The following is a 25,915-nucleotide window of genomic DNA, read 5'->3' on the forward strand; positions in this document are numbered from 1 at the left end:
CAGATTAAATGAAAATTGAGCTGTTTGGACATGCTCTTCAGCTTTATGCTTGGCATTGAGAGGTGAAGCTTATGTACTGAAAGAATCCACAGCCACTGTGAAATATGGTTGATGGGTTATTATTTTTTAGGCTGGTTTTGCCCTTGTTAAGACAGAGGGAGTCATGAACTCTTAACTTGATTCCCTCCAGCATTTGTTAAAAATGGGCATTTCGGCATGACAGTTATCCAAAAAATATAGATCCAAATCTACAAAGAAATCATTAACTGAGCACAAAATAAATGTTCTCAACTGCTCATTTCAAGCTCAGGATCTCAATCTAATCGAACATTTGTGGTTTGAAGTCAAGACAGCAGTTCACAAAAGAAAGCCAAAAGATCTGAAGGAGCTAAGTGCAATTCTGCCAAGATGAATCGTCAAAAATCCCTGCTCAAAAGTGAGAGAACATGAGAAAACAAAAGCCAAGACAGGTCCTTCCAAGGACTCTATGAAGAGCTACGGTCTACTGTCACAGTCAACACAGCCACCCAATGTGCTCTGGTTTTTTAGGTTTTGAGAGAATGATATTTTTTTTATCAGAAAAAAAATTCACAAAAATGCTGGTTTGATCTATTTTTTGTGTTCTTGAAGGAACTACAAGCAAATAACAGGCTCTCCCATCTCTTCCATCCTCTGTCTTTTCTAAACATCCTTTTCTACACTTTTTCAACACCTTAAGGAAAAGTCATGGGCATGTCGGGCTGGACAAGGGCTACCTGTATGTTTTATGTACAATAATGTACCATCAAAAAGAACATGTTCTACAGTATTGCATTACATGACCGTGGCCTGGACAAGCCAGCAAGTTGTGATGGGCAAATTGGTTTTAGCTGTGCATTCCAGAAAAACTGGTTTTGTACAGTACACAGTAGGTTCTCTCTGGTTACAGGTGGTTATAGGTAAACGGTATGCTGCTTTTGGTCACCCACAGGGCTATCAATCTTCCAGGCACAAGAAAAGAAACCATTCACAGTGTGGGGCAGTGTTCAAACACTTCCACTTCAGCTGAGCCTTCTCATACGCTGTACTCTTCACCTGCAGAGCACCTGGTGTCACAGCCCTGACCTCAAACCACCTGGTGAGTAATCTGCAGGATCCCGTCTGTCAACGGTGATAAAACAGTACACAGTCTTTTAAAGCTTTCAGCTTTGTGTCTGAAGAGCCACGTTCTAATTTGCTTGTATGCTTTAATTGTGATTTTTTTTTTTTTTTTACTAAAATCTGCATGATATGTATGCAGATTTTCAAATGTATGTGCCAATTTGCTAGTCCATCTGCTGTGGAGGGGAAGAGTTGGTCAGTCCAGGTTTTTTTTGTTTTAATGCTGTCTGATGTGAGAAATTTGTATAGAATCCCTTGCATGGTGGGGATCTGTTGGATTCACCTGTCTGTGTTAGATTTAAAGGAGTGTGGCCTTTGTAAACTGTCCTGAAAGCTTTACTTTCTCACAGGCCAGCATTCTCAGATTACAAACAAAAGCATCGGAGCTCAGAGCAGCTCTCTCTCTACTCTTTTCCTAAGTAAATCAGCAAACACTCTTCTCTCCTGCCAGGGGTGCACAGGGATTCGGGATGGGGGACTGAGTGTGGGGGTGAGGGGTAAAGCTAGGGGCCTGGCAAGGTGGAGCAGTGGTCTGCCCTCCTCCTCAGACAAAAGTGGGTGGACAGACTGACTATGTGGTTTAGGACACAATCTACATAAACATACTCCTCCACTTCCCATCTGTCTCCATGAGGATTAATTCTGGGACTTTAAGAAGGGCTGAGAGTGATTACGTCAAGGAGGTGATGACTGTCCAGCCTTTGAAGTGGGGGGAAGGTGAGCAGGTGCAGTGACTTACCTGGTCTTCACCACGTCCAGAGGGTGCATGAGACAGATCTCCACCAGACCTGGAGAAGACAGATCACAATGAAAGTTCATCTTCCCGTACGTAATACTGTCATTCACAATTTACCATATTCTGGGTTACAGTAATGCACCCTGGGGATATTTTTTTTGGGGGGGGGGGGGGGGGTTGGGGGGGTGCAGTAGCAATATTTCAGTCAAGATTTGAGTGGAGTAGCACTGGACACCATTTGTGGGACGAAGTAACAGGATTTACAGAGGAGTCTCATGCTGGATGACTTTATTCTCCAAAAGGGCTCAAAGCAGCCATTAAGGACACAGGGGAATAGTGAGAAAGTTGTGGGGACAGCCTGTTCTGGAAGCACTGACAGTCATTTAGTCATGTATCCCACACACTAACCCATAATCCAGACTCGAAGCCCTTGATGAAACCTCTGCAGCTAAACCATGACCAGTCAGTAAACCACACAGCGTGCTGGCTTATCACATTGAAACGAGTGGAAGTTTGATATTTCAAAAGTTTGAGACCAAAACAACAGCGCAGGGCCCAGCCTCCCATGCTGAGCAATCATAATCATCCACTAATTCTGCTCTTACCATAACAGGGTAATTATGATTACTGCTTACAGCAACCAAACAGGCATGATAGATGGGCTCTGTGTGTGTGTGCTCATTCCTGCGTTGGGTTTTATTGTTTTGTGGTTTGTTGTAGCTCCCTGCACAACTGTCACACACTCTTACAATCAGCATTACCTCACACTGTCCTGCCTGTTATGTCCTTGCCTCCCCCTGAATTGTATGTGGGGTCTTTCCAGATTTAGGGCCTACCATGAAGAATGTGGATAAAATGGATTGGTGGCCAGTGAGATATGGCATTCGCTCATTGTAAAATCCTTTTGAGTTTCTTGGATAGTGTATGCTGAATTCACATTATTATTCTTTTTGCCATCTTCTTCTTGTTACCATGTTTATTATTACCATGGTCATTATTATTGTTATTCATATTGGTATTATTTGTTGTAGTCTGACAAAAGTGGGCCAATCTCATTACATTTGCTTAGTCTATGCTTGTATCCAGGTCTCAATAAGTTATCCGATAACAACCTTCCTGTTGTACACCCAGGGAAGACACACAACTCCTAAACACTGCTCCTGTCAGTTGATATGGTTTCTATAAAACGATGTGAGCATACATAATAAGTTTTTGGTGACAACAAATGTCACATCTGATTGTGGACATGATCACGGAGAGGGCTGGAGGAGGGGGTGTTTGGGTGGCAGCTTATAGCTCCTCCCACTGGAGGTGACAAAGAAGGTACAGCCCCTCCCTGGAAGAGAATGTTGGATGGAACGGACTTCCTGGTCAGTGTTTACACTGTACATTACCGTGACGTCACAAGACATGACAAACGATTTCACAAGCCATTAGTTTTCTAAAAAGTTCTTGGTGGCTGCAAAATGCAATGTAGTAAACCAGGAATCTTGATCAATTATAGGGTTGTAACCAATGAGTTCCATTTACATCTCTGGGTATTATAAAAGGAAGAGACATTACTGGCTGCCACATTTGTAATTTAACAGTGTCAGTAATCCTTCAGATCTTAAATGTTCTCACTGTCCCATATCTTAAATTTGTTGCCCTGTAAATCCCATATTTTTGGAGCCACCCAGACTAAATCAGAATTTTAAGGTCAGATTCTCACTGCATTCCCTGCTATTGACTTTAATAATGATTTCCTTCACAGATTCCACTTGTGTACACAGCTGCTGCCCAATATGGTTTCATTTTAATTTGCTCCAGTTTAAATGTATTGTCTATAAACAAAACAGTGGCTCCTAGGGGCTCAACCAGACAAGTTATTTTTAGAGTGAAATACCAGAGAGAAAATATGGAAAAATAAAGATCATCTGCAGTATCAGATTGAGTGCTCAGCAGAGACAACACAATTCCAAATGTCATTCACAGCGAGCAGGTTCAAGAGGGCGGCGGATGAGTGAACTTCAGCAGAAGCATCTGAGATCCTAAACGCCTCCATTCTCTCTGAGCGAGAAGTACAACACCCTAACTGATAAACCCCTAGGGAGGGGATTACAGACATGCTTCACTGCACAGTCTCCAGCCTTGGACCACTGTCAGGTGAGCAGAGCAGATCTTATCCACCTCATCAAACTGACCTTGGGCCAAAAGTAGGTCACGTCAGGAGGAATGTCCACTCCATCATGACACTGTCCCAAGCCACAGAGCTCAGCACACTCCACACTACAACATTTAACCTGTCCAGCTGGGTCCAGGGACAAAGACAACAGTACATTCATAAATACTATCACTAGGTGTTATTAGCACCTTTACTCTCATGGTTACATCATAAGGGTTAAAAAACACTACTTCAAGTTTGTGCTGAGAAAAGAATCATAGACTGACAAGCCCTGAGAAATATCTCTAATCTGAGAGATAATAAACTGAAATCTGATAGTGTCATGCTACTGCTGGTACTTGCAGATGGTGACGCCACACCTAAACAGAGCCACATTCCTGCTACCAGCCTGCATCAGCGCCCAATGAGTGCACACAGCCAGGGGTGGGGTGGCTGGGTGCAAAAACCTCCACAGCAGGTGATCCCCAAAAAATGGCAGATCCTGTGAGATCTGGACTACTTCCAAGAGCAACAACTGCCCTTGTTTTGCGAACAGTGCATCAGGATCGTTTATTAAAAATGACATCCTGGGGTCCATCCATTTTCTCTCTCTCTCATGGTCGTGTCAGGCAGCAATAACATTTGGAGAACATCTATTAATTAATCATGGCTGCCAGTGGTTCTGGGGAATTAATCCCGCTTTGGGTAAAACATGTTTTCCTTCAGCAGCAATGACAGTGGACCTGTGACGACTCAATGGAAAGCATGGCTGGGATGGGGAAGGGGGGAAGGAGGAGAGGAGGCTTCTCCCGGGTTGGAGCCGGACTGGGGCACATCAAACATTGGCGCCCCCAGAGAAGATTAAAAGCACAGTTTCGTAACAAGATATTCCTTCCAAAGGAATAAAATCTTCTGATGCACAACGTGTAAAAGACAATGAAAGAAAGTGCCCAAAAAAGTCCTTCTTTAGTGTCGTATAAACCTGTGCAGCATAGCAGGATGTTGTTGTGGATGTCAGAAATGATCGTTTTTAACAGCCATCCAGCCGGTGGTGTAAACGAAAGTTTGCCACGCACCCGCTCACTGTACCCTAGCTGTAATGCGCTTTGAGGTCCTTGGAAGAAAAGCCCTAAATAAATATGCCAGGGAAATATTGCCATGCATGCTTTCAAATAGCAAGAAATTGCCCACAGCTTGTGGTTTGGCAAAAAGATATATATTTGCATAGTCTGTAACGAACAAAACGAAAACAGGAAAATAAGGATTACAGTAATTAGATCATACTGTATGACTGATGAATACCAGATAGGTGACACTAAATGTGTCTGACTGACAGATACTCCTCACTTCAGTCACCTCACACTGACACATGTCAGTAGCATTATCCAGTGCCTGGTGTGTAAATGTGCTGAGCATTTTAAAAGAATTCTAGAAGGCCTCTAACAGTGATACCACAGAGGAGTTTATGACAGTTCAATACGAGTTCAAACCTGACTGATCAAATGGCTCGCACTTGTGATGTTGTTCTGTTTATTTGGTGTTTTTTTTTTTTTTTTCGGGTTCGGGCATGTGGCTGATAGGCTGCTCTGGAAAAATGTCTCATCCCTTTCTGCAGAACCCCTGAGCTCTGCCAGGGTGTGATTCATGTTCCATGTTGAGCGTATCCTCATAGTTGTGTGAACAAATATCTTTAGCGCCAATCCTCCGTGCCCTTCCCACACACCTTGTGTCATGATGTAATTTTACCGGTTAACAAAGTTTGGTAGTGCAAGGTGAAAGAAAAGCTGTGGAGCAGGACCGTGCTCATCAGCTTGGCTCAGACAAAGTGAAATCAGCTTGCAACATGAGTGTCATGTCACTTGCGCATGGTAGCCACTCAGTGCTAAGAATATGGTCTACAGAACAGCGGGCCAGAGAGCAGCATCTCTCATTACACTGGCAAAGGCATACTGATGCAGTCAGACAGCAGTGGTGCCACTCTGATGAACTTAGCCCTACAAAACCCAAGAGGCCCCAGTGAGCCTGGCTGTCAGGGTTCCCAAGATCGCTCATGCTGTAACTTAGGGCCTATAATGATTTACCCCAGCAGAGAAATACCTGCAAAACTCAGTGCAATTCACTGACTGCCAACTATAGATGGCTGTTAACACTTCTCACTGCAGGAGACCTTGATATCACAGCAGCTCAGCAGTGCCCCTTTGGGTCTGGCTGTGCATTGGTGTCCCCAGCCTCTCCTGCAGCTCACTACTGTAAAAGACCATGAAGCCAGTAAGGTTGAAACAGGAGCCCTCAGTACCCCAGCCCACAGCCATGGCTTACCAAGCAAAGCAAACACACTGTACCTGTGTGTTAAAACAGTACACCCATGCTCAGACACGCTAGCCTTAGATAATGTGTATATTATGTGTAGATTTTCGGAGCATACATGAAACTGCAGTATGCAGTCAGCAGTCATTATTTAACATTTGTTTAAAAATATGCAAAAATAGTCCAAGTCTCATCGCAGACACTAACAATGACATCATAGCCAATGAGTGTGCGACAATAATTGATGATTGTTGATTGTTAATGTTATTTCTAATAGCTTTCATGTACAGTGACTTATTGGTATCACCAATTACCTTATTGGAAAAACAGTGGCTTCCAGAGTAACTGAAGATTTTGAATGAGTGTGGGATCACCACAAGAATGTCAACTTCAGACACCTACAAACACTGCAGTCAGCAGATAACCACAAAGATAGCACACAAAGAAGTGGACCACAAGAATATGCAAAAAACATTGCAACAGTGTGAGTCCTTGTTCAAACAGATGGTCATAGCCATGGTGTAACCAACCAACCACAGAAACTCAGGGCGTAGTTTTTTTTTTTTTTTTGTTTTCTGGGAAGACTACAGCATCTGCTCCACATTCAGTTCATGCTGAACTAATCTTTGTCATAGGAAACACACCAAACTGCCACTTATGCACTGAAACTTACTGCTCCATGCACTCAATCACCGAAGATACAAACTGCCATGCACTAACTCACACGCTCTGCTTGTCACCCTCAGACATAATGGCAATGGTGATGTGAGCGGGAGCACCTCTCTCTCCCCCTCGCCCGATGCTCTACCCCACAGGGCCCTGTAAGGTAGTTAACCCAGGCCCCATGGGCAGCGTTTAAGGGCCTTGTCCTTGCTGGGTTTGAGGCTGGCCGCAGATCAAAGGGCTGTGCCATGGAGAGAAAGAGCAGCTGTCATTCATTTGCTTCTAATTAACTACATCTTCAAGCCTCCACTCGGGCTGTCACCTTTCAGCATGACTGTCCCATCGAAAAAAAGGCAAAAAAAAAAAATGAGAGAGGGGAAGGAAAGAAAGAACAAATGCCTTTGGTTTCCGTGGTTTACTGTGCCGTGCTCGAGTCAAACCCCATTTCCCACTCACACAATAAACCGTGGTGAATCTGTAATTTCACCCTTGATTGTGAGACGTTGTGTCACTTAATCTTAAAAATCGTTATGCCGAGTGAAATACTGTAACTTTCATTTTCATTCCAACAGTGAAGTTTTTTTTTTATTTCTTGTCAAATGACCATATTTCAGGATGGTGTGTCATTTACTGAAGCCATAGCAATTTCACTTGACAAAGAAAGAAGACCGTCCTCTCGAGAAACCAGAAAACACTTGTGTGAAATAGACAAAAATCCACATGTTAAAACCCAAAGACAGATCGCTTGGAGAAAAGCCTCCAGTTCTGACACGTTGGATATAAGAGGTAAACAGAAACACGATCAGCTCTTTGTGAGGATAAGCAAAACTCTGTTTATGGCTCCCGATCTGGCAGGTGAGGTAAGAGGAGACAGTGGGACAAAAGCAGACATCGGGCAACAGAAGGGAGGTGGACACAGAGGAACCAGATGAAAGAGTGATCTGTCAGTAATCCCTAGTCAAACAAACACCAGCTATTCATGTGCGCTTTCCTTCTCCCATAAGCCATAGGAATAAATGTACACATCCTGCTCAGACTGCACAGAAAAGCACCACAGATGCAAAAACTCCAACCCAATGTTTCTGGAGTCCCCAAAACCCTTATACATGTGAGCTGAAATCCTGCTTTTACACAAAAAAAAATCCTGCTTTCAGAATACAGAATCCATAAATGAAAGTAACAATCTCCTTAAATCCAAGTACTTCCTGATTAATGTGATATAGTGTTTTACCTTTATACGCCACTCTTACAAGCCTGTTTCTCCTCAGAATCAGATCCTGCACTGAGTTGCAACCCGTAGGCAGTGGTAAAAATTTTGTCAACACCTTTGCTGGAGACATGGTACTAATGTGAGGTTCCCAACTTTGACAAATACATGAACATGAACATTTGAATCGGCTGATGATGATTGTTACACCAGAAATAGCCTTCTTCTTCACTGGCAGTACATAGTCTGCATAATAGGAACTAGAAAGCTCAGTTATTTTCTTAAACAGATTACATTAAAACATAATTGCACTTGTTACAGTATTAGGCTAGTGATCTATAGTCCATCTACCAATCCAAGGGTCTGAGAAGTTGACTGTAAATGGGGACAGGCTGCAGGTAGCATCAAGTCATATATGACATGCAGGAAAGGAAGGATAGGCTATTAATTTAGATGAATTGTGTTACTGAACATCCTCAGATGAGAGGTTTGCTGTAGAAAAGCTTGTACTTGACACTGCACTGAAGCAGCCCAGATGACATTACCTGTCGTTGGGCCCAGTAGCAGCCAAGGGACACAGCTGTTATGGTTACGCCCGTTACCAAGTAACCAGGACTCAACACTGCAGCCCAAAAGGAGTGGTCTTTCTGCCCCTGAGTAACCCCTGTTACATCATGGGCTTCTTCAGCTGTCAGCATGGACTACTATTTGAATACAAGCCCAGTGCATCGTGGGTAGACCTTCAGGGATTTTCCTTCTTTCAGTAAGCCAATGTGATGTGTTGATGATTGCAAACAAAGTCAGATTTTTGTTTAATTAGCTAAGACATACTATATTATTCATAAAACTTGACTACAACAACAAGTTAAATCCATTTAATAACAAGATGTAGGATTTAACCATGCTCTCTTGAAAATCAAACAAAGTTTTGTGTATATATGTTCCTTTTCTCCCAAAGAGATTACATTTTAAAAGACAGACAGCTCAGTGAATTTCTTAAAACAATAACTGGATAAGTTATAGTATGGCATTATAAGTACGGATTTTAAAGGATCATAGAATGCTTTCAAAGGTAAATGTACAGGTTCATAATCAGAGCTGGTTGTTGCTGAAGCCCTCACTGAACCAAAACAACCCCCACACCCCTAATGACCCACCCTCACCCTAGTGATGACATCGCCTATTCAGCACATAGCAGAGCTCCACCAGCTCTGCTGTCCCTCACAACTCTTTCATTTCCTTCTCTTCTCCCAGGGGCCATCAGTGACACGGCCCTCTGGGAACAAACCAAAATGGCCCTCCCAGAGAGCTTCCCCTCAGGCCTATACATAGGCAATCAGCTAAACAAAAATATGCTTATCACCATCATAAGCAGAACACACCCTTAGCATAACCTTGACCCCAAACGCACTCTCTCACACACAAGCACATACATACAAAGGATACAAACATTCATTCTCTCATACCATCAGACTAAGGGCTAGGTAGACAAACATGTTCTCAGAGATAGGTACAAAATAGAACAGTTATGATAACAATATCAACAGATTATGCTATCTTCATGATCTTTATATCATATGCTAATGAATCTGAAACCTGAGTCTTTATTCAAAATTCATCCCTGCACACTCCTCCTCCTAAATACTAAGCCCTTGTGTAACGAGTCAGATCTATTAGAAATGATGTTCAATTCTTGAATCTGCAGAGCAAATTTACATTAATGTGGTACACTATGGATTCATAAAGTAATATTCAAGGAAACCCTTGAAACCAGGTCTGGAGATACAGTTAAAAATGTCTGTCAAAACTCAGGCGGTCCCATGTCTGACTGGATATTAGTAAATACTTAACACATTAATACATACATAAGCTTTATATTATATACAATAAATAAATAAATCAATAAATAAACATTTCCTATTTTTCATCAAATAAGTAGGCCAGCTGAAAAAAATGTAATAAAATGTAATGTAAATAGTGATAACTGGACAAAAAAGAAGAAAATCAATTATGATCACTATGTTCTCTCAGGAATAGAAATTCACTAAATATATCACAGAAAAGATTGGAGACATTTTCTTATTTTTCTAGTCTTCCTGCTTCTGGATGTCACTCGACAGACAGACGGACAAACAACAACACACAGACAGACAAAGTCACTGTTATCAGCACTGCAGATAATGGCAACACAGAGGTGATGGGAGATTACAACCTCGGTGTCCATCTCCCCTTTCACACTGTTTTCAGTGAAGACATCTTACAGCACTCACTCCTGCAGTCACAGCCAGCCCTCTCCCTCACGGTGATAATGCAGAAATTCAGTGATAATGCGCATTGTGGCCAAGTCTGAGCTGCCATCTGGTTGGCGTTTGTAACTGGTTCTGCTTCACCAAACAAAATATTGGACGAGTCCATTATTTAACATTACTTTTGTTTCACAACTGCAAGAGCACTGACAGCAGCTGTCAGCCAGAGTGGCTGTGTATGCAGACACGGAGACAATGATAATTATGTCAACAGAAGTACTTACAAGGAAAGACACTAAACGTGATCAATGTCATTATCATTGTCATTCATCACTGATTATCCTTCACAGGATCATCAAATCGTGACGAAGTAACAATTAAACTGAAAAGCCTTTTTTTTTAAAATCATATTGATTATGAACAATATAGCTCCTGCGACTACACTTGACCAGATGCCCCCTTTTCTTGCATGTTTATTACCATAAGTTTCCATCATGTGTGGGTTTTAACACACATGGAATTTTGGCACGAGAACAGGACTTTGGAAAAGCCTGAGATCAACATATGGAAACACATTCATACGGGACAAGAAAGCCAATAGTGTAACATTCTCCCCACCAAGTGCTACATCACTCCATCTGGATCTTGTTCTCCGACAGATAAAACTACCGACGCTCTGTGCAGGTTTGCTGAGGGTTGCTCTTCAGTTCTCAGTCCTGTGGAGAGCAGAGGTGCATTAAATATAGCCCTATACCCTCAGCTGAACATTCCTATTAAGCCTGATAACTGCCTAAATGCGTATCATAAATCAATAGCTTCAGATTAAGATCTGGGTTGGTTTTGGCTGGGAAAGTACCAAGTTTGCTCCCATGCAAAGTGAAAGGGAAAAATGGGTCTCAAACAGCATGTGATTGTGTAATGTTCACAGGTGTCATCCATCAACCCAGAGAAACCAAGGGACTACTCAGCGGTACAGTGCACAGACATGCATACATTTTCATACATTCAACACAACCAAAATGGGTGTCTGTAAATCAATACATGTATATGAACGTGTATTAGAGTACACGATGTCAGATTCTTTAAAAGCGGTTCAGTGAAAAGAAAGTTTTGCATCAAGGTCTTCTAATATAGCTTCTAATCTAGATAGTAGCTCTCTTAAATCATGATTGAATGACTGCGGTACAAATACTGTTTAGCTGTGGAATTAGCCACCTCTCTGACTCCTCGAGTGATGAGGCCAAACCACTGTGTATTACTGACTGTCATCTCAACCATCCAGTTCAACAGACCACTCTCACACTATTCCACCAAACAGTACTTTAAACCATTTATGGGCTACTGCATTACCCAAGCCAAACACACTGAATTAGTTATCATTGCCTGACAAACTTAAAACATTAATTACATTTAAAACATACCACAAATGTGATACAAACAATACCACTAACTTTCACCCTTGTCATTTATTTGACAATATATGATATATATTTATACACACAGCACTTGCTAAGAATACAATATTTTCATAAATACAGGGTTCCCTGTGCTGCTGATTAAAGTTTTTGTTACCAGGTAAGAAATCAAGCATCTTTTCATAAATCAGCAAAAGAAATAAACGTGACCTAAAATGTTCACTCTCATGTTAGTGCTGTGCGTTGCTTGGACTTGCTCTGTGCACATACTGTAACAGTGTGAACAGGTAGAATATACACAAAGAACTGCTGATCTAGAGTGAACAGCATCAGCTTCACCAACTCCAGTAGAACATAGGTCCTGCTTGATATGCTGTGCACAGACAGGCTAAGGCCATGTGGATTTCAATAGCAACTGGAACAGCGCTGTTGTGTCCTTCAACAGGACACCTTTTCCTGGATTGCACCAGTGAAAACAATATATACCTGTCAGTCACTTTTAAAGGTAATTTACATAGCTTAGGTTCTCTGGAAAAGGGAATCTGCTAAATGGGGAGACACAGGACAGCGCACCTACCATGATGAACTCTCTCTGGTAAACCCCTGGATAAACCAGTAACAGTTGTGCAACCCTCATCAGCCCGCTTGCCTCCTGCCTCACCCTTAGGAATACACATTTCAAAACACACTAATTCTGGAATTCAAAGCAAACACGTAGAACCATACCTCAATTTGTTCTCCTGTACAATAAATCTAATCTGATCTATCTATCACAGTCAGCAGTAGATAAACAGAATGTTCCCAAACTGTCAAAACTTGTTGGGCCAACCATATTTTAAGAATAGACATCACTGTTCACCACTGAATGAGTGAGAGAGAGAGAGCCTGGGCTTCTGCAACAGTTGGCTGTGTGTCTGGGTGTTATATCAGAGAGAGAACAGATCTTTTATATGTCTGCTACTATGAATTGGTTTTGTAAAAAAAAAAAAAAAAACACTAAATCAGTATCAGCCGGAACTGATGCTTGTTCAAATGTGGTTAGTGTTGTCTGTTGTGCACAACTTTTAATTAGCTTCATTAGTGGCACTTTGTAAGTTGCTCTGGATAAAAACATCTGCTAAATGACAATAATTTAATTAAAGTGCATAGTGCAAAAGAAATCCATTAAAAAGTTCCTATGCATTGTTCTATAACCTCATTGTAGTTTGGCTGATAACTAAACTACCTTCATAAGTTTTATTTCTGAAGTAAAACGATAAAGGTATGCAAATAATTTAGGGATCTGATCTGACATTCTGACACTATGAAAATAGAGGCTTAAGTCTGGAGCCACTACAATCACACCATTTTAATATTATCTCAGTGGGTGTTGTGTAGGCACGTCAAAACATATTGATTCGCCCTCTGGTTCAAGTAGGTGTGGATTTGTGAAAGCTGGTGCCAACATTCAGAACACTGATGTGAGAATTAAGTGAACGATACCACGTCTGACACCTCAAAGTTTGAATAAATCATGAACATGAAGCGGAAGTGTATTTAATATAACTTTTGTATACTTAAAATATTTAAAAAGTGAAACTATTGCAAAAACATTTATTAACACAGAATAATGAGACCTTTTGACAGCACAAACAGTAACCTTGGTTTAGTTCTCAGATTATCACAGTATGAGTTCTCTCTATAATAATTATTTCCTATAATTCTTATTTCATTCTCATTCTTTCTATTCTATTCTCATTTCATGTTTACAGTGGATTACAAAGTAAATGTCACGGACACAATAACACCTAAACCTGCTTTGTTCACACCCTTCAAAACAGGTTGAGCTGCATCTGTAATACAGAGAGGAAGAGAGAGAGAGAAGGAGAAGAGAGAGAGAAAAGGAGAAGAGAAAGAGAGAGATGTGATACTAATGGATCTTTGAACACCAGAGGAGCACTGTGGAAAATACAAAGTTCAACCCTAGAGCAAAGCACATTCATTATATGACTTCTCATCTTCAATGCTTATGTGGTTTGGCACCATTCAGATAGTGTCGATCATCATTTCTGGGCACATTTTCTTGTTTCAAGTAAATATAACAAGATAACAAAGATCAGAGGTGTAAAGCAGCACCCGACAGCCTGCAACACAAGAATGCATCATGTCAATCTTCTCTTAATCACACCAATTAGGAAAGTATGAACGATGCAGATTTGGAGAGCACCACCCAAGTCCTCAGCTATGTTGCTGAGGAACCATATGCATGTAAGGGATTACATTCAGAGGGTACTGAGACAGAGGGAATGGGACTACTGTGACATCATATACCTTGCGCGGAAGAGAGCAGGCCAAGAGCAATCTGTACGCTCAAGATGAGCACAGCTAAAGCTCATTTCACACTACGATCCTGTATTTGGAATACCACAAGACAGAACGAATGTCTGCACACAAACACACAAACAATAACGAGGCTATATTTTGGGTGAAAAATTCACTAAATTTTATTTCATATTAAAAAGCAATTAAAACCTTTTCGAAAAAGGGAAACAACGTTCATTACCTCCACAGCAAGCAGCCATTAATAACCATGATTTATGCTGCCATCCAGCTTGCTCCAGCTTCGGGCACATAGATCATGTCTTTCTCAGCATATATTAGTGGGAAAAAAAATAACCATTTGAAAAACCTTCAACCTCTAAAACAAATACAGGCACTAAGGTGCTGATTATGTAGGAATTTACATATAAAAAAATGAGGCATTAAAGCAGCCCGCGGTATCTGGGAAAATGCCGGGGATAAACACTGGCGGTGAGGGGAGACGATGCATCACGGAGAGGCGTGTATACAGACAGCGCTATTAATCACCCGGCTCACAATCAGGCTTCCTGTCTTCGGAGCAACTTCCAAATAGCCCTTAATTCCGCGCTCACAAAGCTCAGAGGTGCTTAGAAAAACAACGGGGCCGTCTCTGATGACAATGAGGCTTTACCCAGGGCCCATCAAGTTTGCGCTATCTGCGCGCTTTGCAAACACCCAGCATTCCACAACCTGCCCGAGCTACTGGTATTGCAGCTTCGTCTGTTATCGCCTCAGCGGTGTCAGTTTCCAAAGCCAGTATTCCCCTCTTCTCAGGTCACCTGCCATGAATCAAATCAGATGAAAGGATAGCTTTTCTGGAGGCAGGGGGGGCAGGAGGAGGTGGGGAGAGGGGGGATAATAAGACAGAAAGGGAACTTGACGGAAAAAAGAATCATCCTCTTTCTTTCTTCTTGCAGGACAAAATGAATCACCATTAACTGTAAGGACAAGGAATCTGTTACTGCCTTTCAGTGATAGTGGACACCTCCAAAAAAGCCAAGAATTGGAGAATCTTTATATCCTTTCTCTGATAAGTAGGAACATGAACTCTACCTCCTGTTCATATGAAATCGTGCAAAATCACATCTGAAAGTGAGGAGAAAATTCTCCAAAACAAAACAACTTAAAAATTAAGAGATAAACATACACACTGTGGGATCAAGCAAAAGGAAGACATTTTCTGGGACTTGAGCCTGAGATGTGTCTAAACCTTCCTGCTTCCATCGCTATTTGGTAAAAAACAGGATGTGATCTTCAAACCTGCACCTCATTGCTGAAGCAGTATTTTACAAAAAGGCTCTCAGAAAAGATGCAAATTGGAAGTGGCTGCCACACTGGGGCAGAGCGGAGGAGAATAAAAAAGACAAAAAATGAGAGGATGCAAATTTCTATTCAAACTGATGTTTGACAGGATGCTCTTCCCCTATTCTCATTCTTTGCTTAAACAAGCAGCAAAATAATCACAGGAGACCCTCCCCATTTGCAGGGGACAGGTTCAGGTTCTAAAGACCCCTGCGGAAATCTGCCAGTGCTGACGAGTACCAGTGATAACGATAGAGGGGATTTGTTCCCAACACAAAATGGTCTGAGAAACCATATAATAATGCAATAAATCAGATAATAACATATATATTCACATTACGTAAATGTTTGTTAGATGTAAATGTACAGTAAGGCTGCATGGTTTACTTTGGCCTGGGAGCAGAGAACCAAGATCAGAATTACACAAAAAAGACTATGTCCAGGTAATCCTTCAATACCATCAGCAGAACAATCCACCCAAAGTAAAATGACTCCAGCTATCAATGGACACTCTCTGACAACTTGGACTGAACCTTTTCCCTCTCGCATTATGCTTCCATTTTCCAACCCATCCTACATCTAAAGTTAAAATGAGCTAAAACTTTTAAATGTTAAATGTTGGATGGCTGAACACTACACTGTATGCTCACCAGTGAACTACTGTACTTGCAGCAAGCATTCCAGTAATACTAGCATTTCTGCTACAGTAATACATGTTCCATGTAAGTCCATGTTCCACTACCAACAATCATGCAAAAAGCAGGGTAAATGCAACCTACAACAGTTAATTACACCAGCATGGTATATGAATTTACTAATTCATTCAATGAGCTCTTTTTAATACATATGAACAAACAAATTACTGTTCATTGGAAAATAAGCACTCACTGTTTATGATGCCATCACTATTTGAATAGAGTAAAAATTTCAGTGGTTAAGTGGCGATTAGCAGACTGGTAGACCATTGGTCTGATACAGGCACAGTTATAGGTGCTTCAGTGTGGTTTAATTATTCGGCACTGGAAATTTAACCACAAAGTGGCAGGGGAGCACTGCTCTCATGCCTTCGAGCAATGTTTTTTGCCTAAATTTCTACCTGTCATAATAAATCAAATACAATGGTTTCCAAATGTATTATCTTTATAATCCAACAACACTTTTATACACTAACAACAAGATGATTTAACTGAGGCACGAGTTTAGTACTGCAGTTGAAAAAGAGACTTTAGGACATAGGAGTACTGTATTTGTAAATGAGATGACTAGATACGGTTTAATGGTGGACTGAAGAAAAAACATAAATAGATGGTATGTTTATAGAGTCAATTATGACAGATGAGCATCAATTATTTATTCACAGAGAAACTGCATCTTTGCAAGTTAGAAGACTGCATAAAGCTCTCCCAGGCAGTACTGATTAAGATGGTGTGTTTTTTTTTTTTGTTTTGTTTTTTTCAGGATTTCCTTTGAACACCTCTGTGGAGAAGATGCTGTTTTCCATTCAGTGTGTTATCTGGTAGGAAAGATACAGTATGTTCCAACAAAAGCAGAGGCGTGTTCTGCAGTTGAACAGTGATACTGTGTGTGGTTATAGCATTACAATTTACATTCCCATTTCCAAAGAAGACTGAACATTAACGGTCATTGATAAAACATTAACTGTCATTGATAATGGCCAGTCATTGTTATTAGAGTTGTCATAACATTCTAGTTATCGGACTGTAAAGAACACCACGATCATCCAAATGTTGCAGTGATATAGCTTTGTGCTATGTTGGCCTGTTCCTTTGTTCTTTAGCACTGTGTGAGTAGGTGTGTCTGTGTGTGTTTCTTAAAGAGAAATGTTCAAGCTGACAGAGATAGAGTGCAAAGAGGACTTACTGGGAGAATGTGTAATTCTATACAACATTTGTAACAGTCAAAGTGTTTGTTTTTTTCATATAAAAGGGGAACAAACAATATCTAACCAGTCTAGGCTCCATTTTTTCTTGCAAAATTGATACAGGAAAAAGGTTTTGAAACTCATGCCTGTAGCAGCAGCCCTAATTGTTTCCCTTCCAAAATATTGATACCAAGCATGCAGAAAGGGGAAGACACACACACACACACACACACAATCAAACTTCTCTCCTGTCACATTCACTTGTAAATATTTCTTTGCTCTCTCTCCTTCCTTCAGTTGAATCAAGACTGCCTGCAGTCTAGACTGTATCCATTCAGTCCTGGGTGAGTTCTATATGCAGGTATAGCCACTGCATCAGCCCAGTTCACCTCCTGTCAGGACCCTCCGAGAGACCCACAATCCCTTTATCAACATCCCTTTGTCCACCCTGAACAGACATCATACAATACCATTCACTTGTGTGGGAAGAGCTGTACTGTTACTGTCACCTAGTGGACAGCTGAGAAAGAGAGAGATGCTGCAGGGAGGGAGAGAGAGGGAGCGTGGGGAGAAGGAGAGAAGACAGAGAGTAGAAGAAAAAAGGACAGTGGTCGGCCAACAAAAACCTGTCCAAATTTGGTATGAGCAATTAAACAAGACAGAAATGTAACCTCAGGGACAAGATGCTGGACCATGATGTGGACTGTAGGTCAGCTCGCTGTATGTCTGTATGTCTCTGTACTTCTCAGTACGTCAGTACATCCCTGTGATGGTGCTCCACAAGTCTTTTTAATCACTATTTTAAGAAGACACAGTGCCTTCAGTAAATTAGAGAAAACGCTGTATGTACCAGGTGCTGTTTGATGCAGGAGCTGTACTACTTTCTGGTGAACTATAGACGAGTTTTGGTTTTTGGTTCCTGGAGGGCCTCAGAGTCTGCTTGTTTTTTTGAAGCAGGAGTCATCTCAACAGCTGTTCCAGGTATGGAATAGTTGCCAACAGAGCTACCATCAAAGCAGAGGCTGGTTTATTCCAGGAAACCAAATGAGATGACTTTTCATCCAGTTACTGATTTAAGATAATCTACTAAGTGGCGAGACACAACAAAAAACCAACAGCAGCCAGGAGAACCTCCAGAAGCATGGGCTTCCCCATGACGATGTAGAACCTGCTCACTCCTGCAGAGAACCAGAACCTGCCACTGCCCTTGTATCAGCACTGGTCCTGCTTGGCTGATGCTGAAAGCGGGCGTTGGGCTGAGGAAGTCCAGACCACTGTTAAAACATACCTGGGTCCATAAAAGGTGATAATGGACCCAATTATTGGCGGGGAGCAGCAATAATGAAGTTTTAGTAGGGTAGTAAATTCTTTAATTACTTGTTAACACCCTGTGTCTCTCCGGACAGGGAGACACACGCTCTTGCTTGGGACATCCCAAGAGACTCATCCGAATAACCCCCACTAAATGTGGTAAGATACCCAAACCAGGGCCAAGGGCACAGTCATGTATCAGAGTCACTCCAGAGGCGGGGCTGGAGGAACCTGTGGGTGCTGGTACTGGTCTCAGTCAGAGTTCTTCTTTTGTACAGCGAGTGGGTAGTGATAAGTCAGGAATGTACAGAGACACAGAAATTATATTCCATGTGTATGAGACAAATATGGCAAATACAAAATAGCTAGTCTTCAAGTCTTCTTCTTTGCAAAATGGTCATACAGTATCACAAAAAAAGCATTCTTCAAAGCCATCAGTGTGCACATACTGAGCTACTGCAATCAGTGGCCAAAAACAGTTGGGAAATGCTTATCATCTGCAGCTTCAGAGGGGTGCTGAGGAGCCCTTTCCCAATATTGCATAACCCTCCCTTCCACATGCATGGTGGTTTTAGGCTGATGAGTTTGTGCGATTATGTTACATATGTGGTAGCTTAATGCAATAATTATGTAATCAACATCGTGGCTTTCTTGTGATTGATTATCATTATTCGAATCGGGGTAATTAATCGCTCGTGGCTGAAATGAGCTGATGTGGCGGCTCCGTGCCACAACACTCAAGGTTGGTGTTTGGCAGATGGGACACCGCTGGCTACACGCTCATTACGCACTGTACAGGAAATGGCGCACTAGGAAGCAGGCTGCAGTCAAACATGGGCTTGATTAAGCCAGAAAAGGGTGGGTAAGAGGCAAACGCATACACAATAACACGCAGAGAAATCCACAACACTAGCCTGACTCTGGCCAGGTAGACAGTGCTATACACTGCACTCAGCTGCAGGTGATCTGATTCCTTCTCTCCATGACAGAAGGGAGGCAGAGCTGTAATGGATTCATCATGTTCGGTGCACAGATCCAACACACACACCATTTAACAGCAAGATATTACAGCACTGGAAGGTTGACTACAGTGCGCAGTAAGCCTTTAATGAAATTCACCGCCACGTATGAAAAGTGCTAACATAATTACATAATGTCAGGGTCACCTTCCCAAGGCTGGAAACAGTCCAGATGAGTGATCTGTCCATTCGTCTTTTACACGCAGCAACTCCTCACAAAAATCTGAAATCGCTCAATGTCAAAATCAAACTGTTCATGTGTTCCTCCCATTAAATGTGATTAGCAGTGCTTCAACAGCAGGTAGCACATGTGTGCGGGATGGGTTTCACTGCGATGACCAGATCAAACAAACAACACTAAAAATGGAGACGGGACTCCAGTTACTCCGCAGCTCGGAGACTCTCCGGCAGCTCCAGCGGATATCATAGCGCAGGAGCAGGTTCAGGTTCAGGGAAATGTTTGTAGCTCTGCAGGCCCTCGCAGGCCTTCCGCAGTTCGCATCTACGGGAGACGGGGGCAGAGTCACCGGCCTCTGGCTCTCGAAGCTGAGGAGTAGCTCCTGCAATCTGGAATGTCTCAAATTGTTATGCAAGAGGCATCGTGTTTCCAGCGCTAAAATAAACAAGCTAACAAAACGCAGCACAACAGCGAAACCAAGGGGGTTGTGGGAGAAAGTAGAAAAGCGGTTAGCATGGCAAGATAGGTTTTTGCTGAACTGATACAGTCTCTCTTTCTACCTCAACACACACACACACATATAGGGACTTGCACACACATAAACTCTCTCTCTCACACACACACACACACACACACACACACACACATACATACACACACACACACGCACAGGCAAACACACAGTGCCATAGGAGAGGCTAAAAGGAGCAGGAGGTAGATCCCTCATGCTTCTGGTAAGGGTGAAGGGTATTGTTGTTGAAGTGCCAGCTCTGCTATGACAGATGTTGTGGCTGAACTCTTGACACGGCCTGGCTCAGGCAGGACTTTATGTTCAACATGTGTGTCCTTTACTGTCTCTGGACTCCAGAAGCCTGCATTCTGGGACAGCTCTGAAACTACTGCTCTCCCCCAGTCCCCTACTCAACTCTGGCCCTAAATCGTGCATGTGACTGCTCGAACTGTGAAAAGAGAGGGGAAACAAAAACATCACACCACCCAACAGAGAGTGAAAAGAGCCATTCTGAAAATGGCAAGAAACAAGAACTGTGGAAACAAAAATAAATAAAAATAAACGTTGCTGTATAAGGATGTCGGCTCAGGGATTTCAAATAAGGCACACGACACTACAGGTGTGTGTGATACCGAATGTCTTCATATGGGACACAAACGCGGTGAGCTCTCTGTGAGCAGCGCCACAGCGAAATTCCATCCTACACATGTGAATCTGTCTGGGAAAAGCAGCAGGCCAGCAGGATCTCCAGCGATCTGGGAGGTTGGACATAATGACTCACGAGGGACAGATCTGCTCCGCTGTCCATCAGAGTTTCATCGGGGAAGAGCTAGATTTACAGCTCTGCTGAACAGCCTGCCTGACCGCCATGGCTGCGCGAAGGCCATTCCCCAAACCAAACATCCACACGAAGAGGAGCTCTGTGTGCGCGAATGCGTGTGTGTGTGTGTGTGTGTGTGCGCGCACGTGTGCGTGCTTGCAAGACACCGCAGCGCCACGAACTCAGCCGCCACCAGCTGTGCCGGGCAGATTCAATGGCCGTGGCGTAGGATCAGAGAAGATGGGCGTCTCTGTGCGGTAACCCCTTGCTGACGCGTAGCAAGCCACGACCTGCTTCCACAGGATAAATACAAAGGGACAATAGACAGAGCTGTTTAAACAACATGTCACCCCCAAACACAACAATGATTAATCACACACAGCAAATTATAAGCACCTGTAAGAGTGTCGAGACACCCTCCCCTCCCCTCTCTCTCGCTCCCTCTCGCTCTCTCTCTCCATTTCCCCCCACCGACCGACACAGAGACGGGGGAATTCCCAAGTGAACGCTACATGCACATATGCCCACACAGCCATTTTGTTTCAGGTTAAAAAAAAAAGAGCGGGAACAAATACGATTAACTAAACTGCACCTCTCGATGGGCTTAATTTAATGGCTGGATTTCACGTGACAAATCAGGAAGAAAGCAACAGAGCCAGGCCTCAGCAGTTTCCCTCTCTGTGGGCGGAATAAGAGAGAGGGAGGGAGGGAGAGCAAAGAGAACAGGAAGAGAGGAAAAGTGAAAGAGCGAGAGAGGGGGAGAACGGGGAGGTGGAGAGGGTGGAATGGCTCCAGGCCAGATGGGGTTAGTCATTGCCTCTGGAAAACCCACCCTGCAGTGTGCAGAAGAACAACTAAACTAAGCGTGAACAGCTCTGCATCCGCATCCCAGAGTGTGGAGTATTTATCACCTATTAGAGGCTGTGACTCAGAGATCTCCCCCTGAGAGCACACGGACAGGCGCAGAGAGAGCAGCCCCCCGGCCCCTGCACTTCCACTGCGCTGACACCCCCCCCCGGGTACAGTAGCTCCAGGCGCCTGGGTGGGTACAGTACGCATGTCCCCCCACACACCCCTCCCCATGTCCCTGTGAGCAATCTACAGGCTGTCTCGTTTCCCGCCACACAGAGCAGTCTGCCCTATCAGCACCTCTGCATTGACTGGGACGGGGCACTCATCGCTGTGCTGGCCTTCAGCGTGCAGGGGACAGGTATGTTCCGCACGCCATTAGTCATTCCGTCAATGTCCTTCTAAAGAGGACATGAAAGCTCCATTCAGCTTTGCAGTGCATATTTAAGATGTTTCTCCCCTCACCCAGCAGAGAGGAGAACACCCCCCCTCCCCAACACAAGGGAGCTCTGTGCTAATGGAGGACAGAACCAAATCACTGCACCATTTCACCTTCTTCAAACTACTGTACCACCCACTCCTACCCCCAGCAGAGTGCTCACACATAGGGAAGGCCTGCTTCCACGGTGTAAGTGCAAAGCGTAACTACAGAGCCCACTTTAAGACATATGGTGTGTCCTTACTTTGGCACTGTGGTGGTTATAATGGGGTGATGAGTAGCTTCATGAAGGGCTGAAAGCCATACAGGCTGTTTAGCCAATTGGTCAATGTGCTCTGATGTTGTAGCAGCCACAGGGCATATTGTACTGCTTTAGGCCATTTTGGGTGTTGGAGACACTGTAAGGAGAGTAAAACTATCTGTCTGTCATGATCTTTGGCTGCATCATAACTCCTTAATGAAGCACAATTCCTGTAGACGGAGGAAGGAGGGAGATTTATTTACACACGGCCGTCCCCAAACAGCTCCTAAATCTTTCCCTGTTAGAGATACATTCATCTCTTTTAAAATCACATTAATTCATAATGATAAAAGTCTTTCTGCGAAAAGAGTGGGAGTTAAGAGAGAGGAATGTGAGAGTGATTAATACGAGTAATACTGGGCAGCGCTGAGCAGTCCCAGCACGAGTTAAAAGAGTCGCCTCACATCAGCTTCAAGTATAAAGAGAGCTGACTTTATCACTTTGCTGCAGATCCTGATCAAACAACACCCCACTGCTAAGGACTCGGGACAGTCGCATTAGTAGCACTTAAAAGTTATGCAACAGCAGCGGTGAGAAGAAGCTGAATAAGGAAGTGGAAATAGAGACTTTTTCCATCTCCCACTATTGTATGGTTTTACTGTGTTTTAGTATTGAGCTTTGCCCAGATTGGCATTATGTATGCAACAGACAGGTGACGTCTTTGAATGTAAAGTGGACCCGGTCCCCACAGGCAAGCCCAGCGCTACAAGCCGGCAGACTGCTGGCCCCATGGGGACGCAGTCATGCAGATCAGCCAGGCACGGTTTTGGCAGGTCCCCACCCCGAGGGCAGGGGACAATCTGACGTGAGAAAGGGAGCGAAGAGGGGAGGGGTGAGAGGAAGAAAGGAAAGCATGTCAGACAGCGCGCGGAGGCCCCCGGTACCTGCCTGTGCAGTCCCCTCTCTCTAAATGTTTATTTTGGACCAGACTGTCGGCCAACTGGTTGCAATTGACCCTCTACAGGGACGAGTTAGGGAAAGAACATGAGACTTTTCCTTCTGGGAAACAAAGAAAAAGCCACACACACACACACACACTCACACACACACAGACGCGTGCGCGCACACACACACACACACTTTCTTGTTCAAAAACATGTACCAAACACATTTTATCTCTCACTCACACCCACACAATCATTATCTCTCTCACACACACCAAGAAAAACTCTTCCAACCCCTTAACTCTCATTTGTCTCTCTCTCTCACACACATGCAAACATACTAGCACCAAAATGCCATGCACAAAATGTGGAAGATCTGGAAGTGTCAGGAGGCCACCACTAGACTAGATTAGTTGGCACTTAACATAAATTGGGTGTGATGGTGCTGCAGCTTGTAGCTCCTCCTAGTAAGTCCCATAATCCCCTGCGACAAGCCACTTCCAGATAATCATGATCCAAAAAGGAGGGCTGTAATGAGCCCTATGCAGAGTCAAACAACACATCAACAGCATTGTTCCCCTGAGTAATACTCTATAACGACTACTATTGCTTTTCCATCCAAAGGCTATAAAACAGTAAAAATGTAAAGAGGAAAAAAAAAAAGCCCAGTTGCGTAGACTAAATAAAACTTCTTAATCCTAATAAACTACACCATATGAGCGTTACGTCCCCACTCCCTGCTCTGTGCAAAACTCCCTGCAAATGGAACTGATCCACTCCATGCAAAAACTCCCTGCGAATGGAAGTCATTTCTGTGAAATATTACCAGGATTCATTCTCCTGCCTCTCTCTGTAATGCTGGCCACATTCCGCTAAGTCCTGCTCCAATGTGATCTGTGTCTCACTCCCGCTCTCACTCTGTCGATGACAGAGCACATTTATTATGAAGAATGTGCAGGAAGATGTAAATGAGAGAAGAGGAAAATGAGAAGATTACGACATGCGTGCTCAAACAGACCACAACATGTTCTTCATACCAGCGTGGGTGAATGCAAATATTTGCCACCCTGAAAAGGATCTAGATGTGGTGTCAATTTCTTTACCTTATTTACAAAAATATAAACATAACATACATCCAGAGATCCTCCCAACTGCATGCAAAACACACACACCCACACAAACAAACACAGATACAAGCACTCGCAAAGGCAACCATGCATGCACCCATGAATGTAACTCTCTACATATAGACATAGATATAGAAGCACAGGTGCACAGGTAACCGTGCATACACACAGTCATGCATGTGCACAGACATACACAGACACAGACACACACACACACACTCATACATACACATATACACACTTCCTGAATCCTGATCACAGCCAACAGCAAGCGCACCTGAGTCAGAGCACAGCAGCAGTTTTAAAAAGGGGGGGGGGGGGTCCCAGGCTGGCATTTGACTCCAGGGCACTCATTAGTCACTTTGTCACATGGCACACAAACACACATTACTGAATTATAACTGCGGATGTGTGCGCCTTCCCACACGCTATACCTGAGGCTAGAGACGCGCTTCCAGGCTGCATGTCCCGGGTCAGCCTGGGTCAAACGGGCCCTGCACCCAGAGCTCGCTGGGCTGTCGCCTGTCAACAGGAGTTAGCTTTTTACTGAACACTCCTGTATCAAAACTGATTGAGGGAACAGATTCAGTGTGTGTGTGTGTGTGTATGTGTGTGTGAGAGAGAGAGAGAAAGAAAGAAAGAAAGACCAAAATCTTTGGTCAAAATGTGACACTGTCAAAATGAGCAGAACAGGTAAGTCTGCTCAGACGTAGGCTGCATATTAAAAGTGACCACAGTTTACTCCTCTAACCGCACTCAGGCCCACTGGGACAGAGCTGGAGAGCTTTCTAAAACACACAGCGCACAGAAATGTTCCCTAAGTTCATCATACTACTGCCTGTTAAAATGGATGTTGAAGTCTAAAAAAATCCATTTTACATAAAACACCTAAATCTTAAACCTAAATGCCTTTAAGCAGAATTATATCTTGTTAGATAAAAAAGATCAGCCTAACCTTATGACTGGGCTGTGGTGAGCTGGATGGTTAGGGAAACTGACTGATGCCCAGAGTGTTGCAAGTTCAAAATTAAAAGGGGCACTGCTTCTGTGCCCTCGAGCAAAGTACTTAACCTGAATTACTTCAGCAAATATCCA

The 25,915-nt window shown here is 43.2% G+C and overlaps 1 protein-coding gene across 4 annotated transcripts in view; it reads right to left on the bottom strand.

Annotated features, from left to right (window-relative positions):
* Nucleotides 1-25,915, bottom strand: part of slc25a21 (solute carrier family 25 member 21) — a 106,326-nt gene that overhangs the window by 42,655 nt on the left and 37,756 nt on the right. For all 4 annotated transcript variants that reach the window (XR_005005365.1, XM_036542646.1, XM_036542645.1 and 1 more), the window contains exon 3: nucleotides 1,880-1,928. Coding sequence is in view for 3 of the 4 variants with exons in the window: in XM_036542646.1 (XP_036398539.1) it covers nucleotides 1,880-1,928 (49 nt within the window). In the remaining variant the exon portion in view is untranslated. The remainder of the gene's footprint in view (nucleotides 1-1,879; nucleotides 1,929-25,915) is intronic.

Source organism: Megalops cyprinoides, chromosome 12 (genome assembly GCF_013368585.1).
Source record: "Megalops cyprinoides isolate fMegCyp1 chromosome 12, fMegCyp1.pri, whole genome shotgun sequence".
In the NCBI taxonomy this organism is placed as follows: Eukaryota; Metazoa; Chordata; class Actinopteri; order Elopiformes; family Megalopidae; genus Megalops; species Megalops cyprinoides.